Genomic DNA, 27,095 nt, shown 5'->3' with positions numbered 1-27,095 from the left:
TGTTGATTCTAAGAAAACTTTTTAAACATTCATTTTGTGTGTGTGGTGTACATGTATGCACGTGCATCTGTTCTAGTGTGCATATAATGACAGCTGGTTCTCTATTTCCACCATGTGGGTTTTGGGGATTGAACCCAAGTCATTTTCAAGCATTGCAGTAAGCAGCTTTACCACCCGAGCCGTCTCTCTGGCACTGAAATTCTGCTTTTTTTTTTAAATTTAATTTCGCATTTGCAACCAATCTGGGTTTGCTTTCACAAGGTCCCGAATAGTGTGTCCTTCTCATGCTTTCTAAATGGCATGCTCCTGTAGAGCAAGCTGTCTACCCACCCGGGAAGGCACGCGCAGACTTCTGCCTTGTCCTATGGGCTGTTCTGTGAGACTGGGACTCACAGCCATGGTTCAAACTGAGCTGACATGTTTCTATGCAAAGCAACTTGTAGGAATTCAAATAGATGTTTTCCAGCTCAGATTTACTCAGTCCACGTTCCCTGGAGAGCATCACTTTTGGTTTGGCTCTCATCAAGGCTTTGAGTGGTCACTTTGGAGGTCATTTGCCTGCCTATTCTTCCTCATTCTCTTCCATCACACTCAGTATCCCACTGACAGTCACAAGCTGATGCCCTCTGTGACAGAGACCAGCAAACCACTCCTGTTTCTGGACACAGCAGCCTATGGTTGGAAAGCTCAAAAAGACTTAACAGTTTAGTGTGACATACAAAATGTCATGCACCCATTAGCACTGAAGCAACGAAGAAAATGTACAGTGTGTGTCAGTGATCCTGTTACCATCATAGCCCTGGGCCCGGTGCTCACCTGTCCCCCGGGAGTGGCTGAAGTCACCCTTCACCACACGACAGGTCTTGCCATCCCCGCTGCAGACACCACACCTGTCTTCTTTGGCTGCAGACCCGATGATGCCATCACAGCCAATTTTCTAGAAAATCAAAGAACTGGGTTCGCCTGTGTTGTAAGATTCAATGATATTTTCAAGAGGATGCCCTGCAGGACCTGTGGGACAGATTTCACTAAGAGCCATGGTGCCTGGGGGTCCTGACACATTTTAATTGTCATTAAATTCAGAAGAGAAAACAACAACAACAACGACCAGAATTCAGATCAGATATTTGTCTCTATCTTTTTATGAGTTTATCAAATGTGTTTAAAACCATGTGTTATGGAATAAAGGAGTCCTGCTACCCTAAAACACATATAGAAATACCATCTACATGTCTCCAAGAAGCAGGGATTATTCCTCTCTGCCTTGTCACAGCAGAAATGTCAGGGACAAATGCAGGTAGCCACGTGCGTGCGTGCGTGCGTGTGTGCGTGTGTGTATGCATGCGTGTGTGTGTGTGCGTGTGTGTGTGTGTGTGTGTGTGGTCACACCATGTTGCTGCCTTCTAACTTTGTGAAGCTACTCAGTGGAAACTGACAAGGGCCGAGAGATGGAGCATCCCAGATCATGGAGTTTGCTCAGAACAGGAGGCTCAGCCAGTTTCCCATTGCTAAAATTGTCCGTGATGTTCTGCACCCCACCCCTGAGTCTCAGTTACTATATCCAGGCTGTTGGTGGCACAGCCACAGGCCAGAACTGGCCCCTCACCCCAGCCTGTTTGTACCACCTGGACCTGCTTCCTTTGGCTTCCCCATTTATGTCACATGCTTCTGGCTCTAGATCTTTCTTCCACGAGGCCATTCCCATGCTGTCAGAGCAAATCTCTGGCTTCACCGCTGGCTGCTTGCCTTGCAATTCAGTTAGGGTTTCCTGATTAAGCAGCCCTGGGTGTTCTATGTAAACACCCCATGTGGTCGCCATAGCTTCTCCCAGCGGCAGTGAAGGGAGGTTTGCACACTCCTGGTGAACAGATGCAAGTCAGACGTCCCCTTAGGTGATCTGTGAGTCTCTCAGGCTGGGGCAGGCTTCCACCTTCTGCCCACGCTGACCGGGCTATGTTTAGCATGTCTTGACTTTGGAAGTCAGGCTTGTAAGGATATCTATGTCAGAAGAGCAGCAAATCTGAGGCCGGAAGGGCAACAGTCAAAGCACTGGCTACCAGGGCACATTCTGTCTTTGCTCAAGCCAGTGGAAGGAGGTCTATACTATGATCGACAGGGATGGACACTTTTCTTTTGAAATGGAAGCTACCACAAAGCACAATGGAAGCCATGGCTTCTGAGTGCTGGTGGAGCTTTCACAGCGGCTTTAATGAGCCTCAGAGTTCCAAGGGAACGAGATGACTGAACCAGAGGAAACTCCTAACAGTAAGCACTCCAAAGCCTTCCTGCAGCATCCGGATGATCCCGGGTTACTCCTTCCATTTTCAGCCATGACTTTGCCCTCTTACATCATCTTCAGGACACCCACTTCTGAGCCCTCCAATTCCTGGCCAACATGTACTGGTCAGGGTGCTGTTCTGCTGGAGAAGTCAGGGCACGTGACACCTAAGGTCAGGAGCGCCCTGTGGCATGGAACTGATAAGGTAGGCATGGATTCTCTTTGGTCAAGGCAGCTCCTGTGCCTCATGCAGATGGAAGTCAGAGGAGACCTAGTTCAGAGCCATGTGCTGGAGTGGACCATGGGCAGTCATGTGCAGAAGCCATATTTTGCCCAGGAATGATAAGTATCGGTCTCTATTGATTCAAATCCTGGCTTCTATGCCTAGAATTTCTGTCCTATTGCCCTCAGTGAAAAGCCTCTGGTCATGGCGCCTAGTGGCCAAGGACTTCTTCTTCGACCTCCTCTGTGGTACTTGTCACGGTGTAGCACCCACACTATCTTTAGCTCGTGTGTACGTGTCTTTCTGCATTCACTGGGGATTGCCTCTAGGACCCTTCAGACATGGGAAGGCCTAGGGACGCTCAAGTCCCTTACAGAAAATGGTGTAGCATTTACACAGAACCTATACACATTCTCTCATATGCTTTCAATTGTCTCTGGGGTATAAATGATAATTAATATAATGGAAATGCTATGTAAACAATTTTTATGTTTTTTATAATTCGATAATAGTAAGTTGATATTTATTAATGATGACAAGAAAAAAGCTTGCATATGTTCAGGAAAATGCATTTTTTTGAGAAATATTTTGCATCTAGAGTTAGTCAAATCTATAGTCAGAATGATTGTTTTATTCATACTCCCCCCTCATTTCCCCCAGGTGCACCCCTATATCCTTACTCCTGCCAACTTCTCATCCTTTTTTTCCCCTTAAAAAATACCCCACATAGTCAAATTTTTGCTGTCTAAAAACTCATGGGTGCAGTGCCATCCATTGGAGCTGGGCCACATCTTTAGAGAAAAGTGATTCTCCATCCCTCAGACCATTGACGGTCAATAGCTCCTCAGTTAGGCATGGGAGCCTCATGAATCCCCCCTACCTCTATGCTATAATATCCACTGGCTTGATCTAATGCAGGCCTTGTATGGACAATCACAGATGCTTGGGTTGAGTGTAGTGGTCTGTCTTTTCCAGAAGATACTGTTTTGCAACATCCTCCCCAATATTTGACTCTTATAATCTTTCTGCAATACTTCTTGGACCTTTAGGGGCATTATAGAGACATCCCATTTTTGTGGCTAGGAACTCTACAGAGTTCTTGTTCTCTTCCCTTTGATCAGATGTGAGTTTCTGCATTAATCACATCCTATTGCGCAAAGAACCGTCTCTGACGAGAACCAAGCACCAAGCTAATCTATGGATGTAGGGACATGAATTTAGAAGACAGTTTGTTCATTATTCTGTTCATTTAGCAAAATAATAGTAGCTGGTCCACTTCTGAGGCCTGTGAGTTTCCCAGCCACAGGTTTTTGGCCAGATTTGTAATAACAGGTATGTGTTTTCTCCTGTAGAGTGGTTCTTAAATCCAACCAGAAAGTGGCTGGTTCCTCCCATAATATTCATGCCACTGTTGTACCTATGGGCCCACCTTTCCACGCTCGTCATTATCGTAGTATACAGGATTCACATCTGAGCAAGAATCTGAGAGATCCATTGTCACAGTGCATGGAAAATTCTCAGGTTGAAAAGCCTGAAATTAAGTCCAATTTCATGGATGTGCCCATTGGCAAAGACCACGAGGAGCTGAAGTTATATTCAGCCTGAACACAAAGTCTCATTGGCTGAAGAATCTCAGCATTCTTACAAGAACATTCTTGCTGGCAAGAACACCATAGCAGATGCCTGCAAGAGTCTGGGGTGGCTCAGCTGGCACTGCCCTAAAGGGTACAAGAGCTTTGACTCACAAAGCTGCTAGCAAAAGAATTACATCATTGGTTTGCAATGTGCCAACTTGCAGGATGATCCAGGCAAGCATGTAATTTAGGAAGGAAACAAACCCTGCGTTTGGCTTGCTAAAGCAAGCTTCCTGAGAACTGTCAGCAATGGCTTGTTTCAGTAATAACGATAAGGGCTTTCTTCATACTGTCCAAGAACAGGGCCTGGAACATTCTTTGCTACATGAAAGTATCCCCAAAGGTCCTGTTCAAGCACTCCTTGGTGCCCTTTTCCCTGGGAGGTGTCCTTGCCAAAACACATGGGCACTCAACATATTTCTGTTTGATAATGAAGCCAGGCACTACCAGAGGAGCTGGGGTCTTGTTAAATATTTCCTTGGAAAATTAACCAGTCTGTGACTGACTTGGGCTATGCAGGGAGAAAACACACTTAGGTTGAAATTGTTTGCTGCAGTCTGAGGCATTGACTGGGAGTTTGTATCTTTCTCAACAGTTCTTGATGGGCTCACTATATGGAGATACAGTGAAGGTACAGGGTGACTGGCTGAGGAAGGAGGCTCCCTGGATATAGTGGACTGAAAACTTGAATTCTCCCAATTCCTATGACCTCCAAGGTGATAGTTTTAGAAATTAGACCTCTCCCAAGGGGAAAATGTGACTAGGCCCAGATGGCAGAATCCTCGTAGATGGAATTAGTATCTTCCTAAGAGACGTCTCAGAGAGTAGCTTCACCCCCTCTGTTGTGTGAGGATGGAACAAGAAGAAACCATTCCTGAGAAGTACGTCGTTACCAGAAGCCAAATCTTTCCCAATATGTGCCCTGGAGTTCTATGCCTCCAGAACGGTGGGAAATGTTTCCATTGTTTATAAACCAGCATATGCTTTTCACCACAGCAGCTTGAGTAGAGCTAGTCACCAGGATTCTTGCACATGCTCAGGTTGAGCTGAGTCATCAGGAGATGACCACTAAAGGCAGAGGTTTCTTCACCTGAGCTGCATCCCACCCACCCACTGAAAAAGCACAGCATCTCCATCCTTCCTTTCTAGATCACACACCAGGGGGTGCCCCTTCGGATGGGTAGAGATTGGCAACAAAGCGCTTCTTTCTCCCTTCCTCCTTGTTTTGTCTATTTGCCGATCTCCTAAGAAACCATGAGTTGGGGATCTATGTCGCGGAGGGTAGAGGGCTCCGCCGAGGTCAGACCATCCACCTCCCTGGACACCGTCAGCATAGGGGCTTGCTTAGTTCCACCAAGCATTAGTAAGTAAAGAGAACAAGCTGTCGACTCATCTTCCATCCAGTCTCATACTTACCGGCTCTTTGTATGAATCATAATATCTAGAGGAATTGTCAAATTGTTTCAGGAGGCTGCTGGTTAAGCCTGCCATATTCGTGATGCTCAGTCACGGCCAAGGTCAGGGCATGCATTGGTGGCCATTGGCCACAGGGGCAGCATGAACCTCTTTGGGAAAACCCACTCCCCCTGACCCTCAAAGGCCTCAGCTCCACCACGGGCCCACTCTGGAGGAAAAAGGACCCTTTCTTCACAGCCCTGCCAAGGACAGTAGGAAACGCAAGTCACCTGGCATCTGCCGTACACGCAGAGGTCAGTCTCGTAGGGTCCACAGGGCGTGCCATCCAGGACCCTGTCAGCTACCAGCAGTGGGGACTCCTTCCCGAGAGGCGAGCAGTAGAGTTCACACGGCTTATCTGAGGAGGGAAAAGGTGGTGGCTGTTGATTGGGAAGTGGCGCGCAGGTGATGTGGTGAACATGCACATGGGAGCAATGACCCCCAAGGGCAGAGCCATTAGTGCGAGTAAAGGTCTCAGTAACTTGCTCAGGGGGGACATTAAAACAGCACCCAGTACAAGATCCCTGGCCTCAGTAAACAGCAGCTCTGCAGGCTTCCTCTCCCTGGCTCTCCTCGTTTGCAGAGATATCACATTTCCTTTTCATTCAGGCGTTAGATGCAGTTGTGAGCTAGCCTGCCTCTGCATAAGTGGCTGTGTGTTAAATCTGAGGCTGGGGGTGATGGGAAATTAGGGAGGGTGAACAAGAATGCCCCAGGCAGGGGAGACAAACACTGAGGGTCTCTGGGAGAGAAGTTTCCCTAAGATTGTCAGTGTATTTCCTAAGATGGTTAGTGTGTTCCCTAAGATGGTTAGTCTGTTTCCTAAGATGGTTAGTGTGTTTCCTAAGATGGTTAGTGTGTTCCCTAAGATGGTCAGTGTGTTCCCTAAGATGGTTAGTGTGTTCCCTAAGATGGTCAGTGTGTTCCCTAAGATGGTTAGTGTGTTCCCTAAGATTGTTAGTGTGTTTCCTAAGATGGTTAGTGTGTTCCCTAAGATGGTCAGTGTGTTCCCTAAAATGGTCAGTGTGTTCCCTAAGATGGTCAGTGTGTTCCCTAAGATGGTTAGTGTGTTTCCTAAGATGGTTAGTGTGTTCCCTAAGATGGTCAGTGTGTTCCCTAAGATGGTTAGTGTGTTTCCTAAGATGGTTAGTGTGTTCCCTAAGATGGTCAGTGTGTTCCCTAAGATGGTTAGTGTGTTCCCTAAGATGGTTAGTGTGTTCCCTAAGATGGTCAGTGTGTTCCCTAAGATGGTTAGTGTGTTCCCTAAGATGGTTAGTGTGTTTTCTAAGATGGTTAATGTGTTTCCTAAGATGGTTAGTCTGTTTCCACTAAAAAAGATCTAGTGCTCCCTGCTTGCCCAGCTGTGTGACACAAGGCTTGAAGGTCCTGGAAGAAACTGAACAAAGGTCTAGAAAGGGGACACAGAGACCGTGACAACTCACAAGAGCCATGTCAGCAGCCGGGTGAAAGTCCCTGTTCCCTCTGCTTCTGGAACAGTGTGAGTTTGCAGACCACACCAAGCTTTTCTGTCTTGGTCTATGCTGTTCCCTCTTCCTGTGCTTTCTACTCAGCTCTTTAGGAGGCTTCTAGCAACGTAGAAGCTTCCAACCCAGAGCTCTCTCTTCTACCCCTACACAGGACAGGACAGGCATGCGCACTTGGCACACACATCCACTCAAGCCCGGATCATTGACCTGATGTCCTAAAATAGTTTAAACAAATCCTAGATGTAAAGGGATTTCTTACAGGCAGGTTCCATTAATAATGAAATACTAAAGACTCAAGGTCCCAAAAACTTCGAATTCCAAAACCTTCTGAACTTTTACATGACACTACAAACAGAAAATTCCACATCTGCCCTCATGCAATAGAAGCACTCAAAATACAAGCACATTAAATAAAAAAATGTAAGATTATGTTTACACTATATGTATAACATGTATATAAGCCATAAATAAAATTCATGTTTCAATTTGTGTGTCATCACAAAAAATAGCTCCTTGTGTACATGCAAATACTGCCAAATCCAACACAACCCCCCCCCCCCCCCCAGTTTATCATGTACATGCAAATACTGCCAAATCCGAAACAGCCCAGGTCAAAAGACTTCCAGTTGCAAATATTTTGGAGGAAGGGCTTTCCACCTGTACCTTCCCATTGAAGTACAGGTACCCTTAGGGGACAGGGGGCATGCTTTCACCTTCTGTCTCCTGACCAGAGCTAGAACTTAAGATTCATGTTCATAGGATTCAGTAAATATATTTGAACAACTGAATGGATCTCATCTCTGTAAGTGATTGAGTAAGAGTCACGTGCCTTCTTGCCTCCTCTACCACCTAACCCTAACTCATTTGTGGAATTATTTTGAAAGGAAACCTTAACAGAGCCACAGAGAACTTATGCTACCTTGTTGGGCTCTTGGTCTCCACCAGAACCCTTCCCCACTAAGTCTTTTTGGGTGGTAAGCAAGGGAGGGGCTCAGGCGTGTTTGCCATTGGAGGGTCTTGTCATCATCATTGGAAAAGACTTGTCAGAGCAGACATGCTGTCTTAGCCAGTCTCAAGGGTTTGTATGATTGCATGACAGCGCATGATCAACCAGCTCTATGGGAGGGTACCCGCGCGTATGAGGAAGAAGCTCCTGGGATTCAGGTTCAGCTCAGTTCTGTCTAGTCAGAGTGAAACAACTGATTTTGAAGAGCAGACGGAGGGCTACTCTTTCCCAGGCAAGCTGCTTATTCATCAAGCATGGCTGGAGCACTGAGCCTCAAGCACTCTACAGGCAGTGCGAGAACAGGGCAAAGCGTGACACACGCTTATCAGGGCCCTCGTGATTTGATGGATGGGGGTGGAGTAACCCTTGCATGAGACAGGTCACATGATGCACGTCTCAAGTGAGCACACGGAGAGCAGTGCCTGCTCTGAAAGAAATGCCTCGGTTCCAGGTGGGCCGTGGGAAGCGGCTGTCCCTTCATTTAGAGGAAGTGCGCCAAGAAAGCAGCCAGTGATAGAAGGGCTATGAAAGACAGGGATGGAGACTGAGGTCAACTTCTAGGAAGCTTAGCGGATGCGATTAATGACAGGTGTCAGTGGCTTAAGGTTCCCTGTGGGTGCCTTGGGGGTACAGCACAGCACTGTAGTCTGAATGAATAGGGGTCTACTGTGCCAGTGGTACCTCCTATGCCACCTCTAAGGTCTTACTGTGAAGAAGCAGCTGGAAACTATGGGTCTTAATCCCTTTTGGACTAACGTGTTGATTCACCACTGGGGGTAACGAGGTTTAAGGTGATTCATTTGATAGCAGTTATGATAATGATGCGATAAAGAAGAAATCATAGGCATTTATGATCTTCTCCATGCCAGACAAGATGCTAAGGAGTGTCGATAGTCCTGAGTGTAGTGTAGGTTGCCGCTGTTCCATTGCACAGATGAGCATGGGGCTCACAGAACACCTACATTTCCTCCAGCAGGAATAGACATGCACTTCTTTGTTCCATCTTGGTGTTCCTTTGACCATCACTGTTTACTTTGAATGAGGAACCCTTGGGGGCCCCCGAATACCAAGGGATAAAGTGGTACTGCCTAAAACAAACCACACTGTTCATAAATATTTATGGTTTCGGTTTCTAAGTGTACGCTCTGATTAGAACAGAAATGGGAATGGGATTTGGGCAGAATGGCAGAAGCTGTTCTGAGGGAAGTTGGAGTCCGTGGAAAGTTCCAGCACGGAAAGGGATAAAAGTTGTTTGTTTTGGTTCTTTGGTGCAAATTTCAGAGAAGCAGAGACTCTGGATTGGGAGAAGTAACTCGGATGGACGGATGCTGGCTGTGATCTAAGCAAAGGCATTCTACTGAGCTCTGTCTGCCCTTGACGCTGCCAGGTGCAGATGCTGCCAGCCAGGCTCAGGCAGCCAAGGGCCCCAGGGCTCCAGAACAGAGGTCGGAGGTGGAGAGTCCTTCACTGACCAGAACTACCTTCATTTGTCCATCTTCCCCCTCCCCCCTCTGAGGATGACACTCAGAATGTAGGGTGCCCCTACCTCTAGCAAGGAATAGTTCTTCCTCTCAAAGGGATGGAGGATAGTCTTTTTTAAATCATGAGAAAGCGGCTCAGAATTCCTCAAAACTCTCTAAAAGGGCTCCTAGGAGTGGGAAGTGAAATCTCCAAGATTAAAGATCCCATTAAAAAATGCGAGGTGGCGGGTTTAAGCTCTGAGCACAGGACAAGAGCTTTTATTTTATTGTTTTTTGTTTGTTTGTTTGTTTTCGTAGCTCTGGCTCTCCTGGAACCATGTAGACCAGGCTGGCCTCAACTTGCCTCTGTCTCCTGAGTGCTGGGATTAAAGGCGTGCACCACCATCCCCAAGGAGCATAGAAGGGGATGGAAGGCTTAAAAGTTACATAGTCACACACAGCAAGGAAAGATGCCTGGAACACATCTCTGCATGGATGGTGTGTCCTCAGATGAATTCTGGCTGACGAGGGCATGTAGTTAGAAGAATTCTGGCTGAGGCTTCTGTCTGGCTTCTCAGAGGCCTGCCTGTTGGGAAGGGCTTCTAACTGAACAGAGGATGCCACAGCCAGGACAAGATAGGCTCTGGGGCTCGAGAGCTGACAATTCTATGAGCTTACAGAGATCTGGAATTCCTCTCGAGCTCCACTGGGAACACGACCCACTGTGTTCTTACTGTTCTCTCTTGGACTCAGTAACGAAGTCTTACTGAGGCAGAGTCTACCTAATGTTGAGGCTGGAAGGAGTGCTCATCTGAGCTCTATCTTGTCTTCTGTCTTGGCCACTCAGTCTTCTCTCCCACAAGCTACCCACCAGGACTTCATAACCAGGCCCCGGGTTCCAGCTCTAGCTGACTGGGTCAGTTAGAGTCCACCTGACTATACACAGACCAATCAGAGTCTTCCCTCACCATGACGGTGAGGCCAGACCCTCCAGACAGGTCTTAGTTGACAGGAACAGCACTCAACAAGTGACCACAGCCAGATTGGCCAGTGTTTTTCCTGATAACTCAGCATTGGTGCTCTATGATACAGAGGGACCAGTTCTCACGGCTGGTAGACCCAGAGAAGGTTAGGTTACCTTATTTACGATAATTCAGAAATGTGAGAAGCTCTGACAATGAGTGTTTTCTTATATATGTGGCAAACTATTTGGCTACAAATCCAGCCTTCCCAGATAGGAGTGAGTGTCCCTTCCTTTCCTTAGGGGTCCCTGGCAGGCTGTCATGTGCTCCCTTGGGTCCCAGTGGAGATGTTACTAGGTGGCTGTTGAACCCTCACAGCTGTTCAAACACTACCAAGCTCTGAATCCCGAGCCATAACTGGCCTCAAAGAATTCAGGTCAAATGGATTCAGACAGGATATAGATTTACTTAAGAGGAGTTGTTGGCTTCCCTGGTTGGCTGGATGTACAGAAGTTTCGAGAAAAGGCAGCCTGCAGCAGGGGCAAGTCCCCACTGGTAAGTTCTGAAAGTCATGGATGGCCTTAATATCTTTAGAAATCTAGGTGCCAGCCCCTCATTGGGTCATTTGAGAACACCCTGTACCTTTGTCACGATGAGCCTCCATTTTTGGGTTGCTCAGTGGAGCGGGACTCACAGGTCTGACCCTCACATCCCTTATTCCCTCAGACTGGGGGCGGGGTGGGTGGGTCTACCGCCTGATACAAGGGAGCTGGGAAAGGCTACTTTGTCCAGACACGGCTTTCTAACACTTCGGTGGGCATGGAGCCTGCTGTTGGCCCGGTCACATGGGTCTGAACCCTTGAATGTTTCTAATGTGTCGAGATCCCACAGGAAAAGCAAAAACCGTCTGATTTGGCAGGCAGCCACCTCAGAGGGTTTCTGTCTGAAGGCTTTTCCTCTTTGGCATCTTTGCTGAGGAGAGGCTTTGTCTTCCTTTGGAGGTGGGATGGACTTGTGGTCCAGAGTCCTCCTTCGGAAAAATCTACCTCTGCAAGAATTCTTTTTAAAAGAGGGGAGAGAGGGGAGAGAGAAAATGCTGCCACCCGCCCCCCCCCCCCCCTTTACTGAACTGTGCGTCACTTGCCAAAGAATTCCGCACTGATAGCAGCTGTGAATAGGGCACTTACAATGGACCTCGCGAGGAGCCAGAGCCCAACCACAGGGCTCGCTGCTCTCACGGCTCAGCTAGAATTATTGTGCCTTTTAGAAAGCAGGGCTTCAGAGGAACCCTTATCATCAGCCATCTGAATCAGCCATTTATTATTTCTCTGTTGCCCTTCTGAAATGCTTTAAAAAAAAATGCTGGCTTCTGTTTATACCGAGGGAAATGGAACCACAGACGTAATCAGTGTTGGCAATTTCACCCCAGAGGACGATGGGTCAAACTTCCCTCGCAAAACCCTGAACCTGAGGCCTCTCTTTCAAAGGCTAAATGCCACTAGCCTGTAAGCTATCCTTATCAAACATGGCTGGGCTTTCCAGGTCAAAGGTAGCACCCATCAGATCTAATTATTTGTTAAGTGGGCAGACTGGAACAGGAGGCAAATGGGTGCTGAAATGTATTCTAGACCCATCAGAGTTCTCAAGGAGCCTCCCCACGAGGGAGGGCTGGGCAGACAGCAGTTTTGGATGCTACAGCGATAAGGGAACCAAAGTACTGAGCTGTTCAAAAGCTGTTGGCCGTAAGTAGAAGTTTAAGACGGGATTGCTCAAGTGGGACCTCTCCCCTAAATACACGAAGCAAAAGCAAAGCAAGGCAGCAACCAATAACCCCACAGAGAGCTGAGCGGAAATGGAAAAGGTGCGGGTGTATAGGATTGTTTTGGCTATCCTGGGTTTTTTGTTTTCCCATATAAAGTTGATTATTGTCTTCTCCAGGTCTGTGAAGAATTTTGATGGGAACCCGGACTGCTCTTCGGGCTGATGAGAGAGGGGGACTTGATTGGGGGAGGGGGAGGGATAGGGAGGCGGTGGAGGGGAGGAGGCAGAAATCTTTAATAAATTAATTAATTAATTAAAAAGGTGCGGGTGTGTCTCATCACCAAAGCCTCCTGGCTCTAGGAAAGGATGAGAGGACCAGAGACAAGTCAAACCATTTCTACCTGGCTTCCTGGAAAGCGCGGAGGCTTGGTAACAAGTTGGATCCCATCAGAGCGAGCTGCTGCACTGGACTGCGGCAGCTCTCTCCTCTGGCGCCTCGGACCCAGTCAGGGATCTGAATGAGCCCGAGGTAGGTGGAAGCCTGTCGGTTGTTCATAGACCACATTAATGGCCAGTCAGGGAGAAGGGTACCGCCAACAGCACCCTTTCATTTGGGAGAGGGAAGTCTGTCTCCTTTCTCTCCAGGAAAAGTTGGAGATGAGGAAGCCAAGCTCCTCCCGAATTCTGCAGGTTAAGTGACAGCACAGTCGTAACTGCCCAGCCTCCAAAGGTGGTGTCTTCTTAAATACATGGAAAGTGTCTGGGGAATGAACGTTCTATTACCTTTAAAGTCCCAGCTAAGCAGGTACCACTGAAAACACCATGTGCTGTTTTCCAAGACAGCTCAAAACTGAGTGGTCAGCTTGTTGGGCTAAAAAAAAAAATGCAGATTTGAGCTGGGCAGTGGTGACACATGCCTTTAATCTTAGCACTTGGGAGGCAGAAGTAGGTAGATCAAAGTCAGCCTTGTCTACAAAGGGAATTCCAGGATAGCCATGGCTACACAGAAAAACCCTGTCTTGAAAAGCGAGCAAACAAATAAGAATTAATTAATTAAAATAAAGAAGGAAAGAAAGGAAGGAGGAAAGAAAGAAAGAGGGAAGAAAAGAAAGGAAGGAAGGAAGAAAGAAAAAAGGAAGGAAGGAAAGAAGGAAGGAAGGAAAGAAGGAAGGAAGGAAGGAAGGAAGGAAGGAAGGAAGGAAGGAAGGAAGGAAGGAAGGAAGGAAGGAAAAAGCCACAGACCTGAAACTGCTGTTGCCAGGAATATCTGTGTTTCTCCAAAATCAGCTAAGAACATTCAAACTTGTAATTGCAGGTGCCAGAATGGGTATTTCACAGGGAAGAAAAACAAGATGGTACCAGAATTCGCTCTTTTGTAAACCCTTTGGAGGTTACAGAAACCAGACCCAGCTGCGTTAGTTCTAAGCGTCCCCTCATCGCGTCTGAATTCATGCTTCCTGGTAGAGTATCTGAGCACTGAGAGTCAGTGGGTTATTCTCTGGGTCAGCTGCAGGAGTGTAGATGTCACCTAACCTCTCATCCTCGGTAGCTTCTTTTACATACTCAAAGAGACCTTGAATGTAGAGCTAACTTGTGCCTGGCTTGAGGTGTGATTGATAAATGGAACCATATTGTTAGCATTACAACACAAAGTCACAGTTCTCAAAGGGAAAGAGCCGTAGGCAAAAGAAAACCAATATCTGGACTAGGCCTCGGGGTGTCCTCAGCTACAATGGCTGGACATCACAGACTCTGGGGAGACACTCAACACCTTGACTTGCTCTTGGTGCTGGAAATACTGTGGCAGGTTATGGTAGACAATCGCCTGATGGGAAAGAAGGTTCTTGGAAAGTGACCTGTGTTGACTACCTGCTTTCATAGACTATTCACAATTCTCATAAGTCTTCTGGTACTCCAGGCAAAGAGGAAAGCCAATCCTAAGTGAACCCAGGAAAGCAAAATGGCGCACACTCAGACACACCGTTCTACTCTTGGTGTCTCAGAACACAGCACACTGGAAAACAGGTGCCAGTGTATTTGCCCTGCAGCAAATGAATCTAGTTTATCCACCTCCATGGTCTGTGTCAGGAGATCTCAGGCTCTTAGTATTCAGGTCCACTACTGCAGGAGTAGGGCCATGGCTAACCTGGACCAAGAGGACAGGAGTGTTCTCAGAAGAATTAGAATGGAAGTTGAGGGTTATGAGCATCCCTAAGTGGGTTATACAGTTCTTGGGGTGTGGGGGGAGAGAGGCTACAATGAAAGGAAGGGCCTTTACCATCGACCACCACTGCTGTCAGCAGGCCCCTCTTCTTGCTGCTCAGTCGGTCATGGGCTTGGCACTGCTGGTCCCGGAAGCTGGGCACACCCTTGGGGCAGGGCAGGTTCTCACAGGAGGCATGTTCTACGCTGGCACCCTGGCAGTGTGTGCCTCCAGGCCCAGGGCTAGAAGGAAGAAGATCTGTGTTAGCCAGCTGGCTGGTGGAAACAGCAGGGGGTAGTGAACTGTCACCAGGAGATGGTGGGCAAGGTTTCCAGAGCAACTGGGTCTCTCCTCTAGACCACATCTGGGGAACCCCAGTCCCACACCAGAGGCATGATCACGTGAGTCAGCAGAAAGACTGGAAGTAAAGATCATCTGAAAACAGGATACAGTGAGTATAAGCTTACTGAGACTGATAAGCTTTATCTTCCATCTGAATTGAAGACTTGGGCATGTCTAACCTTGAATATCCGCCCCCCCCAAATTTGGTACTTAAAAAGATTAATTAAAATGAAGATATTTTAAAAAACTCTTTGATATGTTCTAGAAGTTATAATAACTGGGGTGATTAATTTGCTCACTCACAGTCTCTGAACACTGGTCACTTAAGTCCCAGCTCTGCCACATTGATCAGGGCAAGTATGAGGTCAATACTGTGACTTGGATTCCTGGGTGTCATGTCTAGACTGACTGGCTGGTGAGCAGTTCTAGAGAACGGGCTGTGTTCACTGGCAGAATCCATATATCTAAGATGCATCAAGGCAGAGTGACAGGATGCTGGCCGGGCTGGCCACGAGGATGCTTTGCTTAGCTTCTTTGAGAGGCCCCAAGGTGTCCTTGAGAGACTCTGACCTAGATAGGCTCAAGACTTCCACACATCTCCATGGTAACAAGCTCAAGGCTTCCATCATCTCCTTGGTACCAAGGTCATGGTGATACAATGCAATGACTTGCTTTTCATTGAAATTCAACATAAAAGACAAAACTGCGCACTGTGGGCATGGACACACTCACATGCCTGTTACCTGCATTTTGTACTCTCCAAGCAAGTATGGGAAAGCTTGTTTCCCTCCCCCCGTCCTTCATTATGTTCACAGGCCACCCTCTGATCATGCCTTTAGAGGAAAGATGGAAGAACCGAGAGTGGTATAGGTCTTTATACAAGTTGACCCCGGAGATCAATGACCCTTTTCAGTTAATGACCATAGCATAAGTAGTTTTGAGCCACACAGTTCACCGCGGCAACTGCTGTTGGTACAGAAGCAGCCATGGGTCACAACAAAGCTATAAAAACATGTGGCGAAGCAGATGAGGCCACTGCACCTGGTCTGCAAGGTTCCTTGGGAACAGCATGCCAGATAGAAGCAAAGGCCCCTTACGGGGTCCCGGTCAGCCTCATAAACACTGAATAGTTCCTTACCCTAGAAGAGAAAAGGTTGGGAAAATTATACAAATTGAAGGCCCTTCGAGGGGTCATGAGGCAGGCTCAAGTGAAGAGATGGCCATTCCTTTACAGGGCCGATGGTATCTGACAGGTGCACCTTGGGTCCTGTTTTCTGCCTAGAATGCCAGGCAGGTACCCCTCAGAGAAGTGATGAGATGTGAAGTTAGACATAAGCTCACACCATGTCCCCAAGGATGCTGGGGTCAGGTGAAAAGCATGTACAAGATGAATTTCTGTATCACAAAGCAATATAGAAGGAACAGAGAGGGACTGGGCCCCAAAGACACACTTTCAAGGTAATAGGCAAGGTCCTATGACTGGGGACCAAGAAGGGATGCATGAACAATCATAGTGGGTTTTTGATCCTACTGCACTTACTGTCTTTGGGGGAGCCTAGGCAGTTTGGATGCTCACCTTACTAGACCTGGATAGAGGTGGGCGGTCCTTGGGCTTCCCACAGGTCAGGGAACCCTGATTGCTCTTCGAGCAGATGAGGGAGGGGGACTTGATCGGGGGAGGGGGAGGGAAATGGGAGGCGGTTGCGGGGAGGAAGCAGAAATCCTTAATAAATAAATAAATTTAAAAAAAATAAAAAAAGAAGGGATGCATGCTATAACATGCATCTTCTGGCAAGCTGTTCCAAGCTAAACCATGTCCCTGATCCTTAAGTTGTATGTTAAAATCCTACCCTGGCCCAGTGCCCCAGAATGATAACGTCATTGGGAAATGGACTCATTGCAGATGCAGCTAACCAAGATGGGGTACAGGGGAGTACGGCAAAGGCTATTGCTGCTAAGCCTGATGGCCTACATTTGATCCCTGGAACCCACATGGTAGGAGCAAGAGAACTGGTTCCTGCAAGTTACCCTCTGACCTCTGCACTGGCAGCCTCACACACACACACACACACACACACACACACACACACACACACAGGCACACACTAAATACATATGAAACATTAGAAAGGTTTTTTAAAATATAGACAGCAGAACACAAAAAACTCTGAGAGGAGGGGAGCAGAGATCTTGGTCAAGCTTCTATACTCCAAGGGACACCAGATAGTGCCATCAAATCACTAGAAGCTAGGAGAGAGGGATCAGCCATGTTGACCCCTTGATTCAGACTTCTAGCTTTGCAAACTATGAGAAACAAAATCTGTTGTTTAAGGTCCGTGCGAGTGTGTTGCGGTACCACTAGCAGGCTCTCATAGAGGTATCCCAAGCACTAGATGATGTAAGAGCCCTCCTAGATGCTGAACCCCGGCAGCAGCAGCCCATTGCAGCATATGAGTGCTTCAAATGCCTGTCTCATGTGTATCTTCTCCCAGAACAGAATTCCTTTCCTCCTCCCATCCAGCTCCCTGCCTCCAGCCCTCTTATTCCCTATCGTCACTAAGGTCACTTCCATCTGACCTTCCTTTCCATCTGAAATTTTCAACCTCTTGTTCGGGCCTCTGCTATGCTGTATAATATTAATCAGGCTTGAGGAATGGTGAGCCGAGCCCCTTCTTCAGGCCCTTCTCTACGGGCCTCTGACAGAGCCTGGGGTGGACCTCAATAAGCAGCAGATTGAACGGAGCTAAGTACATGACAAAGGTGAGGAGCAGGGAAGTCAATCTTGGAAAATCCCCGGAGGCCATGTTACCCGTTGGGGTCTTCAGTAATGTCAGTTTGTCTAAACTAAGGTGATGAGTGATCACCTTAAGATGACAGGCATGAGGGTGGGGGAAGGAGAAGAGGAGGAGAAACAAGAGGTGGAGAGCGAGAGAGGTCAGTGTAGGAAGTGCCAGGAATCTTCCTACATCCACGACGCAGGAACCTGTCTCTATCTAGACAGCTAAAACTGTCATCAATAGCCATATTGAAATGTGGGGGTGTATGCAAAGCTTGTAGGTTCCTGGCTGGTAAACTGTAGCTCACTGTGATCCACTTCATCCTTTAGTGTGATGGAAGCTAATATTCATCTTCCATGGGTCCCTCTGGGTCTTGATGATCTCTCCCAGGGAGAAAGAAAAGCCTTGATTAAAAATAATTAGAATTGTTATTTTGACCAACATGGGAAAAGAGAAAGACTGACCAACTAGTTACATGGTTCACTACCCAGGTAATCTCTCCACCACGTGTGGCAGGACCACATAACCCCCCACTCTTCATGTTCAGCTCCTCAATACGGTGGTTTCTCAACTCACAGTTTTGCTTCCTGTTGTTTCACTTATGGACAATCAACCATGGTCTAAAAATATAAAACGGGAAAATGCCAGAAATAAATTAATAATAAGTTTTTAATGCCTTTATTATGGCAAATAGTTGTGATTATCTTGTTTATCATGGTTATTAACCTCTTCCTGTGCCTAAATTTAAACTTCTCATGAGCCTATATGTATAGGAAGAAGCATAGCATGTATAGATTTTGATATTACTCATGGTTACAGTATCCCAGTAGGTAAGAGGGGTGGCAACCACAGAGACTATCTAGATCTAACCAGGACACTGAAGTATATCCTGCATGTATAGTGATTCTGTAAACATTAAAAAAGCATATCCTTCACGCATGGCATAGATAGACAGAGAGAGTGGTTATGGGAGGGTGAGGCTGGGCAGAGTTTGTAAACAGCTTCCGGACAGGAGTTCTGTGGAGCATGAAACAGGTGGGACTGGATTTACCGAGCATCCCATGCTGGGTTGCCTGGATGAAACCCGAGTCATAGATATAGGAGCTTGGACTTTGGGAGCTGTTTTGCTGGGTCAGCAAGGGCAGGGAGGAGAGACTGGATCCACATGCGGTGGGTGTGAAGCAGAGGGCTGGGACTCTTGTTCACCCTGGAGGTCCTCTGAAGCTAATTCAGGGTGGATAAAACCAAAACACATCCAGGAAGATTAAAACAATAAGAACCCAGCGTGACACAGCAACAATGCGGACAGTAAAAATAACAGAGGTCATAATAGGATAGGCATTCCCTTTGAGAGCGGATAGTGGGTCCACATCCTTTAACTAGGTTTCCTTCAGAGAAGTAGAAGACCCAGGCCTACAGGCTCTATGGCATAGGCACAATGGCTATGTGGCAGGGAGGTTCCAGCAAGTTTAAATCTTACCCTAAAGTAAGGACTTGAGGATACACAGAAAACAGTCAGAGCAGAAATCAGAAATTCTTAACCATGTTCTTCAGATGCAGAAACCAAAGATCCAGTCGGGGAGGGATAACTACTTAGCAGTGTGAGTTACGGATGGTAACTCTGTATGGTATCTAACAGTGAGAAGCAACACAGAACTACCTATCAGGTGTCAAAGGATGGCCTGACACAGAGACTGTTGGGGCATGAGGGGCTGTGTAGATGATTTATGGCCATAAGGATAAGGACCAGAATTTGGATCACCTGCACCTACACGGATGCTAGGTAGCCATGGAAACCCATTTGTCATCCCAGCACTTGGGAGGCAGAGATGTGTGAGTCCCAAAGCAAGAAAGCTAATGAAGTAAGTTGAGCTGTTGAGTTCTGGATTGAATTGAGAAACCCTACCTAAAACATAAGGCGGAGAGCAATCAAGGAAGATTCTGGATGTCAACCTCTGATCTTCACAGGCATGTTCACAGACACACATCTACACACATATGAACACACATGCACCTGCACACATATGACTATACATAAACACGTAAAAAGATACATACCTTGTAGTAGGAGCTGCGGGTTGCATTCCTGCCGCCCTGCTCCCAGCCGCCTGGCTAGCTTATTCCCCGAAATAACAACACACAAATTGTATTCATTTAAACACTGCCTGGCCCACTTGCTCTAGCTTCTTACTGGCTAATTCTTACATCTTGATTTCCCATTTCTATTTATGTGTGTAGCACCCCAAGGTGCGCTTACCGGGAAGATTCTAGCCTGCGTCCATCCTGGGTTGGAGCTTCATAGCGTCTGCCTCAGAGAGCAGAGCTATCGAGTTTGAGCTCACTTCCTCTTCCTCCCAGCATTCTGTTCTGTTTACTCCACCCACATAAAGGCTGGCTTATCAAATGGGCCAAGGCAGTTTCTTTATTAGCCAATGACCTTCCTCCATCAATACCTAATGTGAATCTTTCAACGACTAAATAGTCATCTTTCAAGACCTTCTAAAAACTGATATAGTTGACAATTAGATAGAGATAAACTCAAATGGCTTGATCAGGCGCTGCGCAAGAAAAGGTCATCCAAGGGAGATGCACAGAGATGCTCAGCTTCACCACTGGTGAGTGGAACCCACACCCTAAGAGACATGGCCACCAGAATGTCCACGGTGGAAAAGACCAACAACCAAGGGGGCAGAGCAAAGAAAAACCCACCAGCTCAGGGCAGCACAGATGGGCAGCCACTATGCAAAGCTAGCCAGTTGTCATATGGTCACACATGCAAGCACTGGAAGCCAGCACCTTCCTCTGCAGGGTGCTGGCACACACATGGACGGGTACTGCAATGTGTGAGCAATACTCGGTAGGGAGCTTTAATTTCCTGTAGGTTTGACTTTCATAAAATGTTTAAAAACAAAAAAAAAATGAGACCGAGGAAGTGGGGTTTTGAGGAGGAACAGGTGTGAACAAAAAAGGCAAATTTCATTCACCTCTGATGCTCCTCAGGCACCTCCAGGTCTCCTACTATGGTATGCCTCAGCGCACCATAGCCAGCAGATGTGAGGAGATGGGAGATCAGGTAGAGGAGGCGCTGGAAGGTCTGCTCTTGCTCGGGAAGGACAGGCCATACAAATTCACGTAGGCTAGAAGAGGAAGAGCCAGCTTGTGCGTCTTGGGGGAAACAATGATTCCAGTGTTGAGGTCTCCTCTGAGTAGTATCTAAGCCCTGAGTGTAACCGCTGCTAAGAGCAGACAACTCAGTTTGTTTTTAAAATAAATAACCCATAGAAAGTCCAGGTCGCTGACCCTGAAAACCCACAGGGGAGACCTCACTGGGTGAGCAATGCCAAGCGTAGTCATAGAACTCTCTTTTGCCCTTCACTCCACTGAGCACTGAGGAGCTGGCTGCTCCCTCAGCCCTTGTTGTGGCCATGAGGTGACAATGCTGCAGGGGTCCTGATGCACCAGCTGCTCCCCTCTGCTCGCCACTGCCTCCTGCAGGTGCTGGGGCAGAGATGGCTCTTTACACACGAGCACCCGAGCCTTCCTCTCTGCCTTCCCCTTTCACTCAGCCTCAAAAGCCAAAATAGAGATGAATTTTCCACTAACTCTGACCAACAACAATACAACTGGTAGAAAAATATAAACTTAGGAAGCTGGTATCAAAACATGGACGTTAAGAGCACTGGCTGTTCTTCCAGAGGACCTGGGTTCAATTCCCAGCAGCCACATGGCAGGTCACAGCTGTCTGTAACCCCAGTTCCCAGGGACCCACTACCCTCACATGGCTATACATGTAGGCAAAACACCAATATACATAAAATAAAAATCTAAAAACTAAAAAATAAACATTAACAAATAAAGCAAAACATGGGCGATTTCTCCCTGTGTGTACACGGAGAAGTAAAAACACCAATAACTATTAAAAACCAGGACTAGGAAAGAAGGGTGGGGTGATGGGGAACTCTCTTGCCAGTATCTTTGGACAGTGAATAAACCAGCTGCAGAATAGAGGGAACGGGGCCAGGGATGTGCAGAGAAAGCCATGGGGAGAGGCTCAGGGGAGCGTTCCAAGCTGTTCACAGCAGCGAGCTCTGGCCAGCCTCTTGAAATATCAGGGCAGCGAGCTGTCTGATTTAAGGAGTGAGACAGAGAGGATGCTGTTTTGGTCAGAACTTGGCGCAGAGGCCACGATCAGCTGTGCTCTGTAACAGTCACCGCAGAGGCGTTGCTCAAGATCGGGCCCTGTGCTGCAAGCCCTCACCGCCTGCAGTGCTGACCCAGCTGCTTCAGGAAACCCCAGGGCTGCTGCGGCTCCACCTGCCCAAAGTCTGACTGGGTTTTTCTCCTTACCTGGTTGGCTCCAGGAAGATAGGATGGTCTCTTGTGGAACATTTCCCAAGGAGACAGGGTGAATGGCTCCCATTCCCAACAGCGAACGGAGCTGAATGATCACAGCGAATGATCAGACTGACTGCCAAGGGGTCAATATTACAGGAGCAAAACCAGGACATGTTCTAAGATGAAATAGGCAAGCCTCGGGTGACATATTCAGGTTATTCTTGAGCATTTCTGGCTGTGAGTGACAACATTGCCTGGCTTTTTAGAACATCCAAGACTCTATACGGTATGGGGGCTTATTGGTGATCTATTACTTGGCCTGACGGTTTCAGTTTATTTTTGAGTATCTGAACGGAAAAGAGACATTAGGGATATGTCATGGAGGCCTGGGAAGGGCAGAAAGATTGCTTCTCCTGGGAAAATAGGCGAGGAGACATCCCAGCATGTTTTATTGAGCCATGGTCTGCTGTAGTCAGGGAAGGGAAGGTGGAGCCTCCCTAGGCCTTTGTGAAGCTCCAAAGTCAATGAGAACACAGAAAAATGAGCCAAATTGAGACATAAGATACAAAGCAACACTAGGAGTGTAAGGGGCTTTGCTGAGGATAAAAAGTTTACACTGGGATCTAAAGAGTTAGGGCCAGGATAGAGTACTGATGAAGTCTCTGGGCTGGATCATTGTGGTTGAAGATGCTTTTAAGGTGGGAAGAGGTGAAGGGTGGCCATGCTGGCCTGTAAACTGTGATTCACAGAAGTCTTGGATCAGGACTATTTATTAAAAAATGAAATAACTCATTCACCAATACAGGATGAAGCCAGGGAAGAATGGGGAAAAATCTCCGGACCAGGTCACCGAGCTGTAGCATCAGGAAGTCTTCCAGAGCCAAGAGTAAGAGCGCTGTGACCCTCTTCCCTTCCTTCATAACGGGTCAAGTATCTCAAGAGAAAACCATGTCCATCGGGCCAACCCAATCCATTCTATTGGTCATTAGACCAAATGGCCAAATTCCCACAACAGGCCTGGAACATGAGAATGTGACTTCATTCAGAGAAAGGGTTGTAGGAGATGCATTTCAGATCTTAGACTGAGAACATCTCACCCTACAAGGGCATGGAATAGGAGAAGGTGGAGAGACCCTGTGAAAGGCCAGGTAGACAGTCTGTAGGCCAGGGGGGATAAAGGCCATCAGAGCCACTGGAAGTTAAGACAAATACATTCTTGTTCAGGCATTCAAGAAGGAACCAACCATGTGGATAGCCTTGATTTCGTGGTTTTGCTTTTCTAGAGGAACTACCAAGCCAATTGGTTATGAGCCACCTGTATGGCCTGGTGCAAGTCATCTAATTGCTGCCTGACTCAGTTCTATAACTTCACAGTGGGAATGAAAAGGATGCCTCTCCCATAGACCTGCCTGGCTAATAACCACAGAGCCCATGCGTTCCACAATGCCTTGGGGAATTGATACATGGTAATTGTGGGACCAAGTTACCAGACTTGTTATAAATAGCTGTAAAGGAGACAAAAGAGTAACCATGGACACGGGGTGTGTCCTTGAGCAAGGCAGTAATGGAGGTGATGTATATGAAGGGGGTAGAAGTGAGCAGGGAGGAGAGTGGAGCTTACAGGGGATCCAGTTTGACACACGGGCAGGGGAGTCATGGGAAGGTGGGCAGGGTTTAATCAGTCTTTGATCGCCACTGTAAACCCATACCTAGCAATCTTTACTTACAGTCAATGCTTACTAAAAGCATCTGGTTGCAAAAGCATCCACTAGAAGGACAGCCATTGGGCCAGAGGAGACCGACAAGAAGGCATGCCTCTGTCTAACACCAATGTGTGAAGACCCCACAAGCCTGCAGCTGTCTGTGTGGCTGTCTTCTCAGTTCTCCCAATCCTCAGTGATAAAACACAGGAGGCTGAACAAGAGATACAATTCATGATGGTGACAGGACTGGGGGTGGAGGGGGGGTCTTGGTACAAGTAGGGTATGGTAGGTGCTGGTTGGTAATGAAGATAAACGAAAGAGAAATTTTGTGAGCACTTTGTCTTCTAGGGTCACTGGATCTGGAGGGACGGATCCAGGGTCTGAACAAATAAACCATCACAGCAGGGCAAGCCAGAGAGGGTACACCGTTCTAGGAACTGGGGAGTCTTAAGGAGATTATCTCCTACAATGCCCCCCTGGGTAGCACAGAACAGGTCAAGATGCAGCTAGGCTTGGGACAGGGAACCAGCCCTGCTGGGAAGCCACAACGCTCCAGAAAGTCCAGGGTATCTTAGCTAATACCACTGCAAGACAAAGGGAAACACTGGTCTCTCAAAACAGTGCCTCATCCGTTTTCCCAGCACTGGAACATTGTGTGATGAGAACAAGTACGTGGTCACATAAACAACACAACCAAACTGTCCAGCATGTCAGGATGGAGGGGAGGTTGAGGTTGAACATTTTAAGGCTCCCTGTGGGATGTCTACTGGGTATTACCTGATATGAGCTGATGTTTGCCATATGCCGAAGGGGGCCAGTATTCATGAACTCTAACCATGGAGCGCCTAGGACAGTCTTTTGTACTTCATACAAGCCCTTCCCAGCCTGCAGTGAGTTGCAATACAGGTCTGTGAGGTAGACAGGACAAGGAGGATGGCTTCATCCTGGTTCTTCCGCTAATTAATGCTAATGATGATAAGGGCCACTTATGAAATGGCCTATCCCACAAATTTTTACAATGATTACCAGGTGGCACCAGTTAAAGCTGCCAGGGGCTGTAGGGTAAGGATCGTGATTGGGTTTGAGGACTGGTCTGTGCCAGTTTTCACATGTGGCTCTTCTTCCTCTTACATGCCAGTCTCTAATAAGGGAAACTAAGGCTTAGGGAACAGAAGGGTCTTCTCTAAGGTCAAAGGCCAATGACCACAACAGCTGGGGCCCAAACCTCAGCCGTATGAATCCAAATCCACACCTCTCCTTTGGGAGCCCAAGCTATTACTTTGAACTGAATCATGTTAAGAAAAACAAAAACAAACACAAAAACAAAAAACCAATGGCTTTCCCTCCAATCATTTCTCACCACTCACTGAAGGTTTTAATCAAACCCCCCACTGGTAAGATGTCATCCCCAACAACTTAAACCCTACTGTGTGCCAGACATTCACTGGTAAGATGTCATCCAGACTTTCAGTTAAGAAAGTCATTCCAAACAGGTTAAACACCTACTGTGTGCTAACAAAGTCATCCCCAAACAGCTTAAACACCTACTGTGTGCCCGACATTCAGCTGTATCTTCATAGACAAAGGCATTTTGCACAGTGCCAATTGTTACAGCTCTACTGAAAATAATATGTGACTGCCACCCACTAAACTATAGATGTCAGCTCTCCTTATGAAGAAGGGTCCCAGGCTTGGTTGGTCCTTGGCATCACCTGGGATAGCTCCGGCATCCATTGTGTGACCCGTCCCATGATTTACCAAGAGGTATCTGCTAATTACTCATCAACACGACTTTGCTGCAGAAAACCATTTCATGTTTAGACACAATTTATCATTTTCTCACTCTCCAAACAGATGGGATATGACAGAGGACAGTCAAGAGAGAAAGCAGATGGTCAAAGGGAACACTGGAAAGTGGGAAAGTTCAGAGAAGGAGAAGACCCGTGGGGATGTAATCATTACAATAGAGCATAAACATCTATCCCTGAGTTTTCCAGAGCCAGTGTCCTGGGGTGAACAGGAAGGGTCTTGGTGTATCATAGTCCATGAAAAGGAATTTAGAAAAACACAAAAGTTTTTTTTTCCCTCTGTCAAATAGTTTTAGGAGAAAAAGTGAAAACTATTTAGCTGAACAAACACCGAATCCATAGATACTTCCAGACACATCCTCAACCTGCTCCTAAATCTGTGAACAGCAAGTTGAAGGTCAGCTTCCCCTTCTGGAAGGTCTCCAGGCTTTCTGGAAATGGCCCTCAATTAAGTAGACCATAACGTAGGCAAAACAGATTGTCATCAATCTGTCCCAGGGAGTCTTTATACCACAGCCAAGCAAGGGATAATAGAGCCAACTTGCCCTGGGACTCTACTGCGTCTCTGTGCTCAGTGAGTGTTCCAGCAAAGTCAAGATGGCACGGCACACAAGGCCCTCAAACTCAACCTTATTATCCTGTTTCCCATTACAATACAATCCTTGGTACCAAGAAAAGATCCGCAGAATGGGATGTGTCTTGCAGTAGGGCATGGAGGGGAACTTACGGGGGGTTGTCACATTTCCTCTGCCGGAATCGCGCTCCTGTCCCACACGTTCGGCTGCACATGCTCCAGGCGCCCCACGGGCTCCAGTCCCCGTCCACATGTTCAGGGATGGGCGTCTTGCTCACGCACTCCCCAGCCCGACACCACTGAAACACACAAAAGGGCCACACTCAGCAAAGCCACTTGTGCCCCCAAAGGACTGCTTCCCTTCTTGGTGTCAAAATCCATTTTGAAATTTCCATGGAATTGGAATATTTCAGGGTGTGTATGTTTGTTAACACTTGCTCAACTTGGTGCCTCTAATCTGCCTGGAGTTTGAAGCCACAGATTTTTCCAGGAAATGTGCTCTATGGAGATTTTCTAAATTCTCAAGAAAAGGACGGATCCACGTGGCATGGGAACAGAACCGAGGGTGTGTAAATGCTGAATAATACATGGGTATTTCTCTCCAGAAGACAACGTTTTCAGGATCTGAGGCCAGAGCTTCGGGATTGGGCTTAGTTCTTAGAAAAAGTCAGGTGTGCTGGTGCATGCTTCTGAACTCAGTCAACTTGTGGGAGGCTGAGACAGGAGGAGTACCACAAAGGGAAGCCATCTTGGCTAGCTGGATCAGTGGTGGTTTGGGGTTTAGCTGTGGGTAGATGCACAGAGTTCTTTCTGAGGGTAAAAGAAAGTCAATCTCTAAAACAGATTCCCCAAAGTGTGTGATCCGGTGCTTCCTAAGCAGAACATCAGAACAAAACACTATAGCTCCCTTTTAAAAACAAAACCAAAAACAATGGCAAAAACTCTTTCAAGATTCCCAATCAGCCAGGAACGGTGGTAAAAGGCCTGAAATCCCAGCATCTGTGGGGATGCTTTGAAAGATCACATGTTTAAGGCCAGCCTGGGCTATACGGCATGTCCCAGGGCAACCTGGGCTATATACAAAGGC

General features: G+C 47.3%; 1 protein-coding gene across 1 annotated transcript in view; it reads right to left on the bottom strand.

The window, feature by feature from the left end:
• Window positions 1-27,095, bottom strand: part of Adamts17 (ADAM metallopeptidase with thrombospondin type 1 motif 17) — a 315,038-nt gene that overhangs the window by 105,576 nt on the left and 182,367 nt on the right. The window contains exons 12-15 of the mRNA XM_075952745.1: window positions 26,162-26,307; window positions 14,545-14,711; window positions 5,821-5,948; window positions 817-937 (exon numbers count right to left, since the gene is read on the bottom strand). Coding sequence (XP_075808860.1) covers window positions 817-937; window positions 5,821-5,948; window positions 14,545-14,711; window positions 26,162-26,307 — 562 coding nt within the window. The remainder of the gene's footprint in view (window positions 1-816; window positions 938-5,820; window positions 5,949-14,544; window positions 14,712-26,161; window positions 26,308-27,095) is intronic.

This window comes from Microtus pennsylvanicus, chromosome 18, assembly GCF_037038515.1.
Source record: "Microtus pennsylvanicus isolate mMicPen1 chromosome 18, mMicPen1.hap1, whole genome shotgun sequence".
In the NCBI taxonomy this organism is placed as follows: domain Eukaryota; kingdom Metazoa; phylum Chordata; class Mammalia; order Rodentia; family Cricetidae; genus Microtus; species Microtus pennsylvanicus.
This window is presented reverse-complemented; position numbering and strand designations above follow the sequence as displayed.